We start from the raw sequence: 16,543 nt of genomic DNA on the forward strand, positions 1-16,543 counted from the left end.
ACTTCTGTCGCAGCTGAATTTCTTGTTTTGTTTATGTATGAAATTTTGCAGGCCCTGAATTAGAAAGGCATTCATGAGGACCTCGCGGGCGGCTCAACTTCGCCAATCGTAAAATTAAGTTCTGATGGACGTGACGGGAGATTCGACGTCGGAAAATGCGATGGATGATCTCCAGGGCGAAATTTACAAAAAGAAGTTCGAGTTGTTGCTCAAACGATGCCGGGAAATAGAACAGGTTCGGGGTTTTTTTTCTCATTGATTTTCTTAATTAATTTTTATGCATTAAATTATTGCCGTCTTTTTCAGGACAATCAACGAATAGCTTACAGGATTTACAAAGTAGAGAAAATGTACAAAGAGACTCGACATGACAAAAAGTATGATTTTTTTCTTTCTCAAAGGTCATAATCATTTTTACTAATTGAATCTTGTTTGCTAGAATTTTAAAACAAAGACTGGACCTTCACCGCGATGAATGGCGGGCTGCGTACGCAGAAAGAAATAGCGCCGACGCCCCCGAGGGACTTCTTCCGCCACCCCAAAGCAACCTAGTACCACATCCGCCCGCTCCTCCTCAAAAACCAGTCAAATTAAAAATCAGCCTTGGCAAGTCGCCCCAGGCTTCAAGTAGCAAAGCGCCTGTCAAGCAACCTGCGGCTTCGTCTTCAAGGGCTGCTCCCAAACCTCAGAACCCTTCCAAGGCGCACGGAGGAAAGCCCAAAGCCGTCATGCCTATAAAAGTAACACTTCAATTGATAATTTTTTTTTTCATGCTTATTTATTACTTCATCTTAGCAACCTGTGAATCGATCAGCGCTTAACAGCCCTGCAAGCAAATCTTCCTTAGGAGGAAAACCACAGTCACTAATCAGACCTCCGTTGCCCTTACAAGCGCAGCCTCCAGCTTCAAAAGTGACTTGCATGCTTAAGCAATTTTGAAAATTATTATTAATTCTAAACAATTTAGGCACCAAATCGGAGAGCGTCGATTGAGAAAGGTGGCAAAAAAGCGTCCAAAGAAAGGCCTAAGAAACCCAAAGTGGAGAAAGATCCGAATGCTCCAAAGAAACCAGCCAATCCCTTCCTGCAGTTTTGCAAAGAGCAGAGATTGATCACGACCGAACTCATGCGAGGAGCGTCCGACATCAACAAACAAGAATTGAACAAAGTTCTCTGCAACCGATGGAAAACCTTGACTCCAGAGGACAAAAAGGTAATTTGCTGTGCCACTTTAGTGAGATCATGTTGAAATTCTCTTTTTGCCAGGTGTACATTGAAAAGTATGAACTGGAAAAGCAGCAGTACAGTATCGAGATGGAACTGTACGGCAGGCAAAAGGAGGGTATGCTTGGGTCGCTGCCTGCCGAGTTGTTTGATCTGCCTTAAACGTACTCTTGGACCTGCTGCACCATGTCATTGCCAAATAAATTTTAGATCTAATTGAATGAAAAACAAATCTATTCTTAACTTTACAACTAGGTGTTGTTTATTATATCAACAAATTATAAGATAAATTTTTCAACACACTCCAAAGCTTTCTTGATAATCCCAAAATACTCCCATATTTAATATTATTGCATCTCTTTGAGAGATTATTCATTTAAAATGCATTTCATTACTTCTTATAAATTGGAACAGGCCTTCTCATTTTGCTTTGAAGTTGTCTTTTTCCTGCCTAATAGCGCCCATTGTCGAAATTGGATCCGCCTGTCCGGCGTGCTGCTGGACGCTGTCCTCGGTCACTCGCATGAACGGATTGATCTTCTTTTCCTCACCTGCAGGCAATAAAAATAATAATACTTGAATCAAAATAGTGACAAAATCTCTCATACCGATTGTCGAAGGTACAGTTGGCTCATTCCTGCCTCGAGTCGCAGCAGCCCAAGCAATTTTATTTTTTATGTCGTCGTTGTGAGGCTCGACATGGGCGGCGAACTTCAAGTTCTGCTCCGAATACTCGTGTCCGCAAAACACTTGCTAAACATGAACATTTTAATACTGACAAAAAAAAAATTGAAGAAATTTTTACAGTATTATCGGGGAGCTGACCCAAAACCTCAATCAGGGCCTTGTGCATCTGGACAGGCGTGCCCTCGAAAAATCTGCCACATCCAGCAATGAAAAGCGTGTCTCCTGGAAATAATTTGTAAATTTAAAGAAAAATCGGTCGAGAAGAATTTATTTACCTGTGAAGACGGTCGGAGGGTCTTGGCTTTCTGGACTTTCGATGAAGTAGCAAATGTGTCCTGACGTGTGGCAAGGGGTGAACAGACACTTGACCTTCAGAGAGCCAATCTGGAAACTGTCTCCGTGGGACACTTTGTCAGTCAAGGCGCCGATGCGATCGTCTCCTCCGACAACTTTCAGTTTGCTGGCAGCGCTTTTCACGAGGTCAACATTGCCACCTGCATGGTCCCTGTCATTTAATTAATGTGCATTAAATTAAAACCAAACAATTGTTGATCAACAAACCAATGATGGTGCGTGGTGAGGATTGTGGTCAGGTTGACGCCTTCCTCTTTGACGGCGCCGAGCACCCTGTTCGGCTCCACAGGATCTATTATGGCAGCCTCTCGAGTTTGCTCATCGACAACCTGCACATTTCAATCAATAGTTTTAATAGAAATCAACAGGACGGGTTGAACTTTTAACCAAGTACATGTAGTTGTCTTGAAGGGCAGGGAGGACCCTGATCCTCATACCGGAATGATTCACAATCTTCGACATACTGTGAGTCCCTCGGAAACCAACTTTGCTCCACTTGGAAACTGAAAAAAATCAATTATTTTAATTTTATATTTTTTTAAACTTTTGTTATGCCTTTGAAGTATACTGGAGTGAGCGCGTCTACTAATTGGCTGGGCAGGCTGCGGACTACAGCATTGAACATAACACTTGATTTCTAGCAAAAAGCTTTTTTCTTACGAAGTATCAACCTGGAATATTTCTGAAAATGTAAAGAATTATTTGTTATTGTCAAAGGAAATGTGTAGAAAATTTAGAAGATATAAAAAAGCTGTAAAATTCTTGAAAATTAATTTAGTTTTAAATTACATAACTCTTTCAAAAATACAAAAACATCTTTGACAAATTTTCTGGTTTGTCTCAAACACGAGTGCTTAGCATCTGCAGTTTTATAAAACGATAAGATTTCATACATATTCAGAAATACGATTAACAAACTATAGCCGTCGAAAATTACTCCTGTACAAAGCAAAAAATTGCAAAATGCGAAAATCAAAATTCGAAGACAAATTATAAATTTGCAGTTTTATTATTTTTGAGCAAAAGCAACGATGTTAATAGCTAAAAATGTGCTGAACAAAATTACAAATGACTCGGCACTATGACCATTATCTTACCGGCTCGTTGAATATTTTTTTTTTAATTAATAACAGCAGCGCAAAGCGCAATCAACAAAATATCTGAAGACTGAAGAGTCTGCATCTGCACCCGGCGCTGCGGCGCTTTTGGTAAACATAAAAAAAAAAAATACAAAACATGGAAGGGAAATTCATTCACCGCTGCGAGCTGCCATCTAACGACAACTCCGGTGAACTAATATCTGATAATACTAAAGATATCTAATTTATTACATTTTTATTGCGTCTGCAAAAATTTATATAGATCGTAATAAGTTGTGATCATTACTTAAGGCCTCCTTATTGACATCTACAACTTCTGTTTGCGGAAAATCGGCCCGAAATTTTTGGACCCAGATTTTTTTATAGATTCCTGCCCACCAGTGGAGTTGATTGCTCAAAGAAAAATGGGGGGTCGCGTGGATTAATCTTGAAATATGATTTTTTGAAATTTAACATGGCGTTTTATGGAGATTTTTGTTAATGGCGATTAAAAAAAATCTGCCCGAAATTTTTTGCTCAAAATTGCACAAAATGATAATTGAATGACCCTAAACAGATAAGCAGAAAAAAATTGGGAGTTCATGGGGCAAAAAATTTTACATTGGGCATATGGGAGATCAAAAAAACCTCTTTGGTACTCTTAGCATTGCAATAAGGAGTCCTTAACACAATTGAACAGAAAATTTTTTTCTTTCATTTTTTCATACTTTATTTGTGAACGAAAAATAAGGAACGAAAATAATATTCGCATTTTTTTTTATTATATTGTATTATACTGCAGTGTCTTATCTCTTATTATAAGAGATATTATTATTATAATGTACATTTATTAAAAAAAGTGCAATACCAATACTCATTTTTTCATGTTCAGTTGAGCTCACTACAAAATAATAAGGAAGTTTATTTAATAATTTATCTATTTTGAAATGGAGAATGACAAAAATCAATAAACAAAAAGTGTACCAAACATTTTCAGCTTTTATTGTGTATTTATTTTAAGAAATTGGCACTCGAGGAGATATTTTTTATTTTTTATTACAAAAAACGCACAATGGTTTTTAACTAACCTACTTCTTTTCACAGCATAAAAAATTGAATGACAAGCAAATTGAGAGATGGGGTGATTTTTGTCTTCGTCGTTATGCGAGTAAAAAAGTATATTTTTCATTTAGCCCCAATCTCGTCATTATTGCTTCGAGTTGCTTTTGTATGAGGTGGTGACAGGGCCTGTCAATAAATGGTCTGCGATCACGCCACGCGCGGGTTATAACATTGCGCCGGCAGTGCCCATGTGGCCCCTTTCTCACCATCTCTATTTTACCTTTTATTTTCAGTTTTTTTATTTTCACAAAATATATTATGGCGAGTTTACGGTGCTGCTGACACTTCAGGCCGCACAACTCGACAACATTAAGCTGATGAAGTAGCGCAAAAATCGTGCACGAGGAGCCGAGAAAGAAAAATTGATCACCAGGCCAAAAAAATGGTTTTGTTTTCCGCTTTCGAAAACCGTGAACAAATTATTTAAGTATTTAGAATAATGTCAAACAGATTTTCATATTTTGGTACAAATTTTGTAATATCCCATTACCTTTATATCGCTTTATATGTATTTACTTTGAATATAAATATTCAAATAGCTGACATTAAATTTTATTGTTATTTTTTATATCGATGACATGATGTAGTATATTTATCATATTAATTAGATGTTTATGAAGAACGACGTAAATTAATAGATAATAAATTGCATCAAATAATTCGATATCCAGTGAACAATCCTGGAAGGAGTGTTGTATAAAATAAGATTATTCACAACAATATGTGGCCTGGACAAGGGTGGTCCACATGCTCGCTTCCCTTGGGAGAGCAAACAATAGAGCTAAAAATCCTCCGAAGGGTGCGTTTTTTCATAGAAATGCTGCTTTTGTAAATTAAAGTAGCCGCCACATGTGCGGGTCAGATGTGAAATTCAGAAGCAGCCCTTGCTTTTGTATTATATGCAGGAAGAGAAAATTTTTCTTTAAGAAAATTAAAAGCTTTCCCATGTGTTTGAGATTTGTCATGGTGTGAATGGAAAGGTTTTGGCATGAATCAATTAATGGCCGGGCTTCTTAAAAAATTCCGCCAACAGTAGAAGCCGCAACTTAAAAAGAAAACTGACCTGAGTGATAACACCTTTAAGGGTGGAGATTTATTTTACCCTCCGAACCTGACCAAGGAGCTTGTGTGTAAATTAAGTAAATTTACTAGGTTGAAATTTTCCTATGGTTAATTTTAAGAAAAAAGGACGACTTTTCACAAAAAATCCTCACTGTTTGATACTTTACATGAAGAATTTTTGCATTTATACTTTGTAAGGTTAAAAACGCCATGATTACAGAATCAGTCCTCTTTTCTAATTATGTTGACCTCCAGTGTGCGAGTTTTATGCATTAATTTTTTGTTCAATATTGGAGGAAAATTAAAGAATAAATTGCTGTTTCTGCTGTGAGGGGGAAAAATGTTATAGTCGTTCGAAACTAATTATAAATTATCAAGGATGTGGCGGAGTAAGCGTTTTTTGTTATAATGATAAACTTGTCCGCGTGACCGACCGATGCACTTTTGCTGACGAAATGCAGCTTACGAAGCTTAGTTTGCGATTGATTTATTTCATAATAACTGTTACAGGGAGTCAACTGAGTCAAGGCTATAAAAAAAATATATCTGAGTGACTGAAAAATTAAACATATAAATTAAATAATTTTTAAGAGGTTTTTACGTGGATTTACTGAAACTGTGCGAGAAACACTTGGCTTAAAAGCATTTAAAAAATTAAATTCTCAATTAAAAGCCAAAATTTTGGTTTGTTTATTCCATTATTTAAAGCCAAGTGTTTCTCGCACAGTTTCAGTAAATCCACGGAAAAAACCTCTTAAAAAATTAACCCCTGAAACTGCTTTACACTTTACAACACAAAAAAAAAACACTACTCTACGCTAAATTTTGAACAGAAAAAACACATGCACACTAACAATTATCTGAGAAAAATAAATGAAACCTGTAAAAACAATAATTTAACAGAAAATCTAGGTAAATAATTAATTTTTCTCTTTTGTGCTGTTTAATTTCGGCAATGGGCGAATTGCACAAGAAAAGTAAACTAATCAACTAAAAATTGCTACACGTATTTTCTTCTAATTTTATTATTTAATTGACAATTCAATCAATTATTGGAAAATAATTTGTTAGATAGATCGGCTTTGGAAAAGACTTTTAATTTTATATTTAATTTTTTCTGTATTGACTTGACGTAAGATGTTGTGCATTACATATTTCATTGTATCTTACAATTAATGGAGAATAAATACATAAATAAATAAATAAAACATCTGAGATGAAAATATTTAACTTAAATTTTAAATTTCAATATGTGGGAATCAGATACGTTCTGATGCTGTTAAATTTGGTAAGAAAAATCATCAAATTTTTGCGGGAAATAAGAGACAATTCAAGAATTTCACGTGTCAGCTTCTCGACGGGGCGTGTTTCCCAAAGGGTGCGAACTATTTCTGTGCTAATTTGCCGGTTGTCTAGCGTCGCCCCCGGACAGCCGCCTCCGCTCGGGGGCGGATATATTATTTCACGGGCCGGCGGCGTAGATGGTGCCGCCGCCAACGCACTCGCGGCGGCGGCGGCGCTAGAGCCGGTTTGGCGCGAGCGAGAAACGAGCAGGCGAGGCAGTCACGCCGGAGACACCGGCCGCAGCGGAGGCACCGCTGATCCCGCCGTCGCCGCCTCGGCAGCCCGTCTCACGTGCTTCGTCAGCGCATCGAGGACAATAATTATTTTTGTTTGTGAATTTTGTTTCGCGTTTCGAAAGGCAACAAGCAACTAGGGCAGCAGGACGAGAAAAACAAGCAAAGTCAAGGCGTCCCCCCCGCCCCCCGAGGAGAGGAAAAATGCGCCCTCGGCAGGTCGACGAGTGAGCCGAGCACCGTCAGTTGTCGCCGCCGCGATGAAGCTGAAGGAACGAGTGGCGATCGGCGCCGCCGTCGGCGTCACCCTGTTCACCCTGCTGCTGGTGGTCGACCTGCAGATGGGCATCTCGGGCAAGCACTCGGCCCTGCTCTACAGCCACGGCAAGGTGCGCTTCGGCGCCGCCAACCTGCAGAACCCGCTCGCCTTCAAGTCGCGCTTCCTGCAGCGCAGCACCAACGTGTCCAAGGAGGCGTCCGCCCAAGCCTCGGACGGCACCAGCAACGGCACCGGCGGCGGCAACCTCGCCGGCCACGCGTCCGACGCCGCCGACACCAACGAGATCAAAAAGCAGACCACGCCGCCGGACAGCTTCAGCGACCTCGTCGAGTACATGGTCATCCTCGGACAGAAGGACAGCGGCGCCGCCACCAAGGACAGGGGACCCACCCTCGGGCAGATTCACAGGGTCAAACTGAGGTCAGTCTACAATAATTGATATCTAATTTGTATAAAAAAAGGATAAACAGAAATTTACTATTTAACAAGCGATAAATTTTAAATAATAAAGAAATTAATTTTTTTAAGCGATATATTTAAATATAAATGGAAACATTAAGGAAAGATAATTTTATTTAAACAAATTGATAGGTTTTGGATTAATTATTGAATTTTAAATGGAAACATTAATTTTTGGATTACAGAATTCCAATTCTGTTTTCCCATTTAAAATTGAAATTTGGACATTTTAATTTGTTTTCCAAGCATTGGTTTTTTTTCTCAATCCAAGTTAAAATTTCTTTTGAAAAATTTTGATTTCAATTTACTTATTTTTATTCTAATATAAGTCATGAAGAAAAAATAATTAAATTATTTAAAAAAGGGAAAAATTTAAATGGTTCAAGATTAATATTTAAATTATTAGAATCTTGTTGGAATTTTTTAATAAAATATTGAAGAATAAAAAGGAAATTTTACCTTTTTTAATTAGTCTCATCTTGTCTGCTAAATTTAGTGATTTTTATGACGTGACAAATGATTAATTGATATTATCAATTTTACTAAGCTCATTTTGCACCGCACACTTGAATTTTGTTAAATAATTATTTCGTATGAATTAATGATGTTGAAATTCTTGAAATTGATTAAACTTTTAACAGTTCATCACATTTTTATGCTGTCAAAATTGATTTTGATATATATTTTTTTTTGATATATATATTCTTGGTTCATTTTTTAATTTTTTTAACTTGAATGGAAAATTTCTCATTCAGTGTTCTATCTTTATACATGGATGTTTATTTTAGAGTTTCGAAGCGAGTGTCAGTCCTGTTAGGCCTTTGCACCCAAATATTTGTTTTTTGTTCCACGCAAGTGTATAATGCAGTGATAATGGTGCTGTTTCTTTATCTCGTTGCGTCTTCTACGTCGCGCGCATTTCATCACGACCGACGATATTCATTTCCCCAGAAGATTCTTCTTTCTTTCCCTTGAAATTTAAGTGACTCACACGATCCTGTGGCGTCATGAGTGCCTGCGTGGAAATTTGATTTGTCCCCTTTGCTAATTAGCATATCCGACGGACTGCAGCAAAATTGAAACGTCACCTGATTTTTATTTTCTCGCGTAAGCAAAACAGCGAAACCGAGCGAGTCAGCAGTTTTTGCAAGTGGCGAATTATTTCGTGCGTGTTTGTTTTAATAAATTCGGTGGGATGTTTAAACAAAAATGGCCCTGAACATGCTTGCGTTTGAAGAGCGCGCAGACAAAACTCGCGATTTTTGCCCCGCTAGGCACATTGGCGCTGTTTTTAATTGCATTGTTGTGCGCATTCTTTCGTGTGTGCATTGTTTGGCCCCGTTTCGAAAGGTGCTGGAAAAACGAGCGCCGCTAAAATAAAAATTTACAAAAGCATTCCTCGCTTGGGAAAATAAGCAAATGCGTTATTTTTTCCCCTCGCACTGCACAATCATTAGCGGTGCGGAAAACGAAATTTTTTCTCGTCGGGGTCACTTTTCAGACCACTTAATTGGAAAACTGTGACATTCAGATTAATATTCTTGCTTTGAATTAAAAATTGCTCTCTGATTAAAATAGTTTTCATGTCATGATGATGGTAAATTGTAAATTGTTCTTTATGTACCAAAATAATCATTGCAAAAATTACGCATAGACTTTTTCTTGGATTTCACACGTTTTAAACAAATAAAAGATGACTAACTCAGACACTGCTATCTACGATGAATCAAAATAAATTACTGCATAACATACAGACCAAATTGACTTTTTTGCAGGAAAAAAAATCATGTCAATATTGAAAAATTTGCACTAAAATTTCTCTGCGTAAAACAAACTTTGATATATACAATATTTGAATTTTTTTTAATCTACACTAATAGGAACCAAATTAACAAAATTTACAAACAATTCACAGCACACTAGCAAAAATATTAAAGACAATTTGGTTAACTGAAAATCAGATGAAAATAATTTTAAAATCTTGTAGAATTTCGCGATTGAAGGTTCCATGGTGATTTGAATTTAAAATCGGCTTTTTCTCGATGGATTTTGTGAGTTGTTTATTGTTTTTGAAAGAACATTATGCAGCTCTACTCGGCTGCGGCCTGCATGAGTTGTGATATCATTTTGAAGAAAATTAGTACTAAAATCATGTTTTAAAATGTAACTTTCAGGAATTTTTCACGAAATTTGTTAATTTGATAGGATTTTTTTAAAAAAAAGGGGTACATTGAAAACAACGGCAATAAATCAAATTTAGCAAAAAGTGGCCGCGCCCAAAGTTTTTTTTTTAATTTTGAAAGATATTTAAATTATTATTTCATCACAAGTCCAGCCAATTTCCAAGGACTAATTGCTTCAAATTAGAAGCTTTTAGTGCTTACTCAGACTTTATATAGTGCTTAATATCTAATTTACATGTTTAATTTTGTTTTAACATCCATTTTTTTAATTCATATTTCACATCATTTTTGCTCTGCAAGATTTTTAACTCTAATGGCAAAAGATTCCACAAACATGGCAAATGGAGTGGGTCCAGACCATATCTTTTTTTTTTAAATTGATAAGTAAATAAAATTAAGGTTATCAAAGTAAACTTTTCAATTATGTTTTTCATAAAAAAGTTGGTTCATTTTTCATTATTCTTGTAACTCGCAAATGACTTTATACACATTTTTTTAACGTAGTTTTTAAAGCAAACCTGCACGCTTGGAAATGTATAACGTTTGCCGGGGATGAAGTTGTTTGCAGCCGGTAGCGATTTCTACTCTCGTTTGCTGCCGGGGTGCTCGGCGCACACCACGAGAGCATCTTTTCCTTTCTCTCGCCGGTAAATCTCGGCCGCGTAAGTGTGTTTGTGGCGGGGTCGGACGTTCGCAGTGGAGATTGCCTCCCTAAATCAGACACAATATGTCCCGCTATAACCCCGGCAAGGTTATCGCGTTTCCTCTCTCTCAGCAGTATAACTGGGGCGATATAATAAAAATGTGTAAAAACAGCGCGCGGCGATGAAGTGAGAGGAAAATAGCGCGCGGCGCCCGAGCAATTTCGGCCACCGAACGCTGGAGAAAACCACCGCAGGCCGGAAAAGATTACACCCCATAAACATTTCCCGTTTTAAGTGCCTGATAAGTGCTGCAACACCCAAAACACGCATCCCTCCGCGTTTCCTCTCTGCAGGAAAAAGAAAAGGCCTGCGAAAAAAGAAAGGAAAAAATGCTGCTTACGCAGGCCAAAAGTTCAATGGCGGCCAATCAAATATTTAAATGGCCCGAAGCGGCGGATTGATTGGAACGACTTTTTCGTCCGAGACACGTTTTCGTTCTCCGACCTTTCAATTGGCGACAATGTTGTAAATTTGTCCAGTTTTAAATCGTTCCCAAGAGGAGCTAAATCTGTCTTACATTAATATCAATAAAATTGGACTCATCACTTGAAAATCGGTCGAGCTATGTTGCCATGTTGGTGACAATTTATTTCTGTATGAACTTTTTTAGAGGTCATTTCAATTTAGAATGTGATATCTCACAAGAATTGTATTTTATTTATAATATTGTTTTTAATGGGAATTGTTTTAAATCATTTTTTCTCAAATTCCGTTAAATTAACTTTATTTCACCTCTACTTTTGATAAATAAAAATAATTAATGTTTAAAATTATTTATATGGTTAAAAACTTCTTCACCTTCTCACACAAGATCAATCTAAATTTTTTGACTGACCTAATAATTTTATTGTTCCATCATAATTGGATGTGATTTGCTGATATTTCTATCAAGTTTGAGAAAAAAAATCTAAGAAGAAACAACGTTAAATTTAAAAAATTCAGTTCCCTCAATAAATTAAAAATGTGTCCTCGGAACTGACATCTCTGCAGACCAAAAGCGAATGTAGAGAAAAATTATCATCACAATTAATCAAGCAGATTTGTTTTTCAAAAGCCTCCATAAAACTTACAACATAAAATAGGTGAAATTATTTGCACTGAATTTTTCTTTTCTTTTTTTATACATTTTGTTTTAGTTTCTCTTATTTATTTAAATGAGCCAATCATGAAATGATTGAACTAGGTCAGTGCCAAACAATCATTTTAAAAGGAAATCAGAATTAATCGTTACGGCGCTTCTTAAAGTAATCAATATATTTTTTTTGTCTATTTATAAAAATATATCAAATTAGTCAAATAATGTTCTATTTTTTTTTGTTATGATGAGCGCCCTTTGGTGTTTGTTTAAGTTTCCGTCCGCTTTCCGTCTTTTGCGCCAAAGCAGCTTTCGCGACACGCACTGGCTTATTATTTTTATACTTGAACCCAGACAAATGCCGCGCCGTGGTCAGTCGTCGGCGCGAGTTAAACTCGGCGTCGAGGATACGAGCGACTGATCCAATAAAATTAATTCCAGCAGCAGCAACTGCAGCTCACGGAGTTGATTATTGCCATCAAGGCCACTCGGGGACACCAACCAGTCTGCGGACGGACACCAAACTCGGGTCCCCGCGTCGCGCACCAGCACGGAATTCACTCCCCGCGCCGCAGCAATTTTCTGCTATGACGTATTCGCTATTTAGGCCAGCGGTTCCTCTCTTTGAATGAATTAAACCGACGAGAGAGGATAAAAAATATGTGAATAAGTTCACGCTACGCTCTTCTGACTCGATGTAAAGACTTTTTGGACACTTTTTTTTTGTACAAAACTTTTACTCGAATAAAAAACAAAGGATCTCCCGCGGCGTTCGAGAATCGTTTTCCGGCGCGACGTGCTTTCATTAAAGCGCCACTCTCTGTTTTTTCCATTTTAAAAATTTGTAAACACAAATTCTCTCTGTAAAAGTTTTTGTTGTTGCTTCGTAGAGCATTTACTGAATTTTTATATAAAGTCCGCGTTTTTTGATCGAGAGAAGTGTCGTCGCAAACAACAGGGAGATAAGATAAAGTCGTGTCTTTGCTGTTCGGCCGAGCATCACACTATATATAAAATGCGTGACGCGATGGTTAGTGATCCGTTTATGCCACTTATCGCGAGAGAGAGACGCCAAATTACGTATAAAAATAATCGGCTCCGATTAAATTCGGCAGTGAAAGTGCACGGAAATAAAGAGTTCACTTTCACTATAAAAAGGTTTCTTGAATTCGAGGGTGCACCGCAAAGACAGGGAGGGGCAATTTAGAAATTGTATGAAGAGTTATTAAAGTGGGTGCATGCGTAATGATCATTGATGCGCCGCGAGCGGAAGTTGCAGCTCCAGTATGTCTGAATTACAAAAGGAAACAAAGAACGCGAGAGTTAATGCGGCGTAAAAAGAGCCGCAGTCGAGAACTATTTGAAGGTCTTTACATATTGAGCCTCTGCTGGATTATTTTAATTTTGGATATTTTAAATTTTTTGAGCTGATTTTCAGTAATTTATAATAATTCAACACACAAACTCTTTAAAGAAGTAGGGATAAAAATTTTAATAATTATATTTTTACTTGAAAAGCATTTTTTTCACAATTTGTGGCCAATTTTTAATAAAATTCCAATTTATCAATTTAAATTGATTTGAAAATATTTTGCACTCTCTATAATATAAAAAAAATCTAGTTGTTCTTAAGTAGCTCATTTCAAAAGGATAAAAAAAATTAATTTTACACAATTTTTGCTTTATTTTTTTAATGTGCGCAATTATTACAATTATTGTTTAATTTTAATTTAAAAATATTTTGCACTATCTATAATTTAAAATAAATGAAATCCAGATGTTTTTAAGTAGCTCATTTCAAAAGTATAAAATGACGTGTACCATTAACGAGGTTTATGAAAGTGAAATTTTGACGATCGGAACACAAATTTCTAGAAGCTTTTTGGCACATGCCGCCGCTCCCAGTGTATGTAATTTTAATCGGCGCCACCGTAATAAATTTAATAACCATACACGACGGCGCACAATAACGCGCGTATGTGTGTTGGACCGTTTGCTTTAGTGAATATTATACCGGCCGTTGGTCCAAATTAATGTCCAAATTAATAAATTAACATCCATTTTTTTACACAAAATTTTTATTTCAAATTTGGCTATTCATACGTCAGATGCAGAAGAATGGCCAGGTTAGAAATTTAATAATAGGCTGTCTTAACTCTTTACTTGAAACAATTGCTATTGAAATTGTTTCTGAAATATACACCAATTAATTTATTATTATTAATAATTTATATTTTAATCCAACAAAGACACTTCCCTGACATTTGCCATTCTTAATTCTAAAAACCGTGCTGTTTTGCAATTCATTCCCTGAAAGTGCCAAGTAGTTCATTTTGAATTTATATTTTCCTATCAAATAGCTTGGTTTATTGAGAAAAAATGAATAAATAAACAACAAGACAAATGATTTCGTTGAAAATTGTAAAAAAGACAGTCAATTTAATCCTTTTAGCGTTGTTGTTTTAAGCGGTTTTAAGTATAATTATAAAAAAACTTGTCTGCTTAAATTATTCTTTTCTTAATTTCAAATAAGAAAAAGAGCAGAAAACCTTCTTTACTCTACTCGTAAAGGCGACTTTTGGGTTGTGCGGCAAAGCAAGTTGATAGAAAGACTCGTTGGAGCGTGGAAAGTGGGGTTTCGCACAGCACGTGTGTGTACCTCTTTTTTTTGTCGCGCATAACAGCGAATTATCCGGTTCTTCGGTCGGGGCGAGTGAAAGAGAGGTTATTTTGCAGGGCTCATTACCGCGCCCTCGCCGGGGCTATTATCACTTTGATGGCGGCACCAACCCCACTCGGCCTCGGTGTTTACCCAAACCATTACAAGGAGATAAGCCAATAACGATGAAGAGAGACGTTTTGCATTCTCATTGTGCTCGCGGAAAATGGAATAATAAATTATTATCTATCTATGCTCCCGGAACCAGGAGAAGCTGCTCAGAATGCCATAAAGGCGCCCATTGTGCTCAGATAATTATTTTGCGTTCCTCCTCTCCATGGATTCATGAATGAAAACCCTTCAGACTAAATTGCTAATGCGCTGCTGCTCTTTAGAAATTAAATTTTTATACACAAGGTATACATTTGTGTAATTGTTTGAAGAAATTGACAATCAAGGAGATGATCGTGGAAGTAAAGAAGTCCGGATTTTACTGTATAATTGATTTCATTCAATTTTTTTAGTAGAGACAATTTTTACAACGAGAAAAAGACGGATTTGTAAGCTTGAAAAGCTGGAATTTTTATTCTTTTTAAACGAAAATTTTACTTGCGGAGCTCAAATTTAGAAATATTATATTTGATTAATTTGATTTTTTTTGTTCTTAAACGAATTTTATGTACTAATACATTTAAGGGGAGGGGGTTAATAAATTTTTTCCATCAGAACTCCAGAAAGCAGATTTGAACAAAAAATTTGGTTCAATTTAACCATTATTTTGAATAAGAGCAAATTATTAAAATATGAATTCCCTGAGTTTGAAAAATGAGGGCCATAGAAATTTGATTACAAGTTGATAATGAGGCTAATTAGCTCACGTAGCTCATTGTTCTAGAAACAAATTTTGTTAGATCACAGATCCACATACATATATGCACGCGTAGCCATATTATCAAGTACGGTTAAAGTTACACAGGAAAGTGAAGTGACGGAGAAGCGCGAAAAGATTTCTGATGAATTATGGCAAAAAAAAGGCAGATCTGGGCGCTCATGCGACCCCTGCATTTTAATTGCAGCGACTGTGCCGAAGTCTAGGTCAGTTTTTATCACTAGAAAAAATGCACTGAAAAGCTGCCGCTGCAAAATTTACAAAATTCATTAGTGTTTGATTTTAAATAACAAGATCGTTTTCGATTTAAAAAAAAAATTTGCTTCTTATTAAGTGTTTAGTTTTCCTTTTAAAAATATAATTTTTATATTAACAAAGTTTAAATTTTATTTTTTATTATTAATTTAATATTTATTTTAATTATAATTAAATCCTATTATATTGTGATTTTTAATATTTTTTTATTATTTATTCTCAAATTCACTGTTTGAAAGGATTTTAAATATCTATATCACCTTTTATTAATTTTTTCATTAATACAATTTTTATTGTACTTGAATTTAAATACATCGGGGCCTTCTTGAATCTGCATTCTAGGTGAAATTTAAAACTATATGCTATAACGAATTGTATTTTTCATTTTTATAAAATTCAATCCTGTGTCATTCAAATGTCATATCACTGCATAAAAATTATTAATTTATAGTCATAAAACATTTTACTTTTTGATAAATTAGAAAAAAACCAATGAAACTAATTCACCGCATTTTGAGTTGATTATTTAATTTTTAAATGTTTTTATCTTTTTTAATTCAATTTTTATAGTTTAATGTTTTTTTTTAATTTGCAGTTTAATTAGCGTAAATTGTTATTATAGAACTTATGGTTAGTAACTAGTAAGATTAGCAAGTTTTTATCTGGTAAAAGTTTTCAGCGCACAACAATTAGCAAAAGTTAAGCAATAATTTGGTCCTGCAGCTTGCAAAATTAGTAAGTAAAGGCGATAAGAACGTGCGGTCTCTCGGCGATTTTTGTGCAACCCTTTCATTGTATTGCGGAGATGCAAATTAAATTCAAACGTGTTCTTCTCACCATTTTAATTCGCTCCTCCATCCACGTAGTGCGAGATAAGAGAGAGCAAAAGTTGAGCAAAAGGGTTGTGTAATTAAAAAGGGCGAGCATATCTCGC

General features: G+C 36.1%; 3 protein-coding genes across 5 annotated transcripts in view; 2 read left to right on the forward strand and 1 right to left on the reverse strand.

The window, feature by feature from the left end:
* The first annotated feature begins 6 nt into the window (after nucleotides 1-6).
* LOC132194610 (uncharacterized) lies at nucleotides 7-1,463 on the forward strand. Its single transcript, XM_059616002.1, has 6 exons — nucleotides 7-235; nucleotides 307-377; nucleotides 440-740; nucleotides 796-912; nucleotides 968-1,213; nucleotides 1,267-1,463. The coding sequence occupies exons 1-6, from the start codon at nucleotides 125-127 to the stop codon at nucleotides 1,384-1,386; spliced, it is 966 nt and encodes a 321-aa protein (XP_059471985.1). The 5' UTR covers nucleotides 7-124; the 3' UTR covers nucleotides 1,387-1,463.
* Nucleotides 1,459-3,472, reverse strand: LOC132194611 (hydroxyacylglutathione hydrolase, mitochondrial). Of its 3 annotated transcripts, XM_059616003.1 has the most exons (8): nucleotides 3,363-3,472; nucleotides 2,821-2,947; nucleotides 2,653-2,768; nucleotides 2,473-2,594; nucleotides 2,187-2,416; nucleotides 2,030-2,133; nucleotides 1,833-1,977; nucleotides 1,459-1,775 (listed from the first exon to the last, which is right to left on the reverse strand). In XM_059616003.1, the coding sequence occupies exons 2-8, from the start codon at nucleotides 2,888-2,890 to the stop codon at nucleotides 1,645-1,647; spliced, it is 918 nt and encodes a 305-aa protein (XP_059471986.1). In that variant the 5' UTR covers nucleotides 2,891-2,947; nucleotides 3,363-3,472; the 3' UTR covers nucleotides 1,459-1,644. The 3 variants fall into 3 exon arrangements, with proteins under 3 accessions (XP_059471986.1, XP_059471987.1, XP_059471988.1); XM_059616004.1 differs by lacking the exon at nucleotides 2,821-2,947 and having other exon boundaries at nucleotides 3,363-3,384; XM_059616005.1 differs by lacking the exon at nucleotides 3,363-3,472 and having other exon boundaries at nucleotides 2,810-2,832.
* Nucleotides 3,473-7,082: 3,610 nt separating this feature from the next.
* Nucleotides 7,083-16,543, forward strand: part of LOC132194608 (extracellular serine/threonine protein CG31145) — a 74,250-nt gene continuing 64,789 nt past the window's right edge. The window contains exon 1 of the mRNA XM_059615998.1: nucleotides 7,083-7,805. Within this exon, the coding sequence (XP_059471981.1) occupies nucleotides 7,366-7,805 (440 nt within the window). The 5' untranslated portion in view covers nucleotides 7,083-7,365. The remainder of the gene's footprint in view (nucleotides 7,806-16,543) is intronic.

This window comes from Neocloeon triangulifer, unplaced genomic scaffold (genome assembly GCF_031216515.1).
Source record: "Neocloeon triangulifer isolate White Clay Creek 2 clone unplaced genomic scaffold, ASM3121651v1 ptg000008l, whole genome shotgun sequence".
Classification (NCBI taxonomy): Eukaryota; Metazoa; Arthropoda; class Insecta; order Ephemeroptera; family Baetidae; genus Neocloeon; species Neocloeon triangulifer.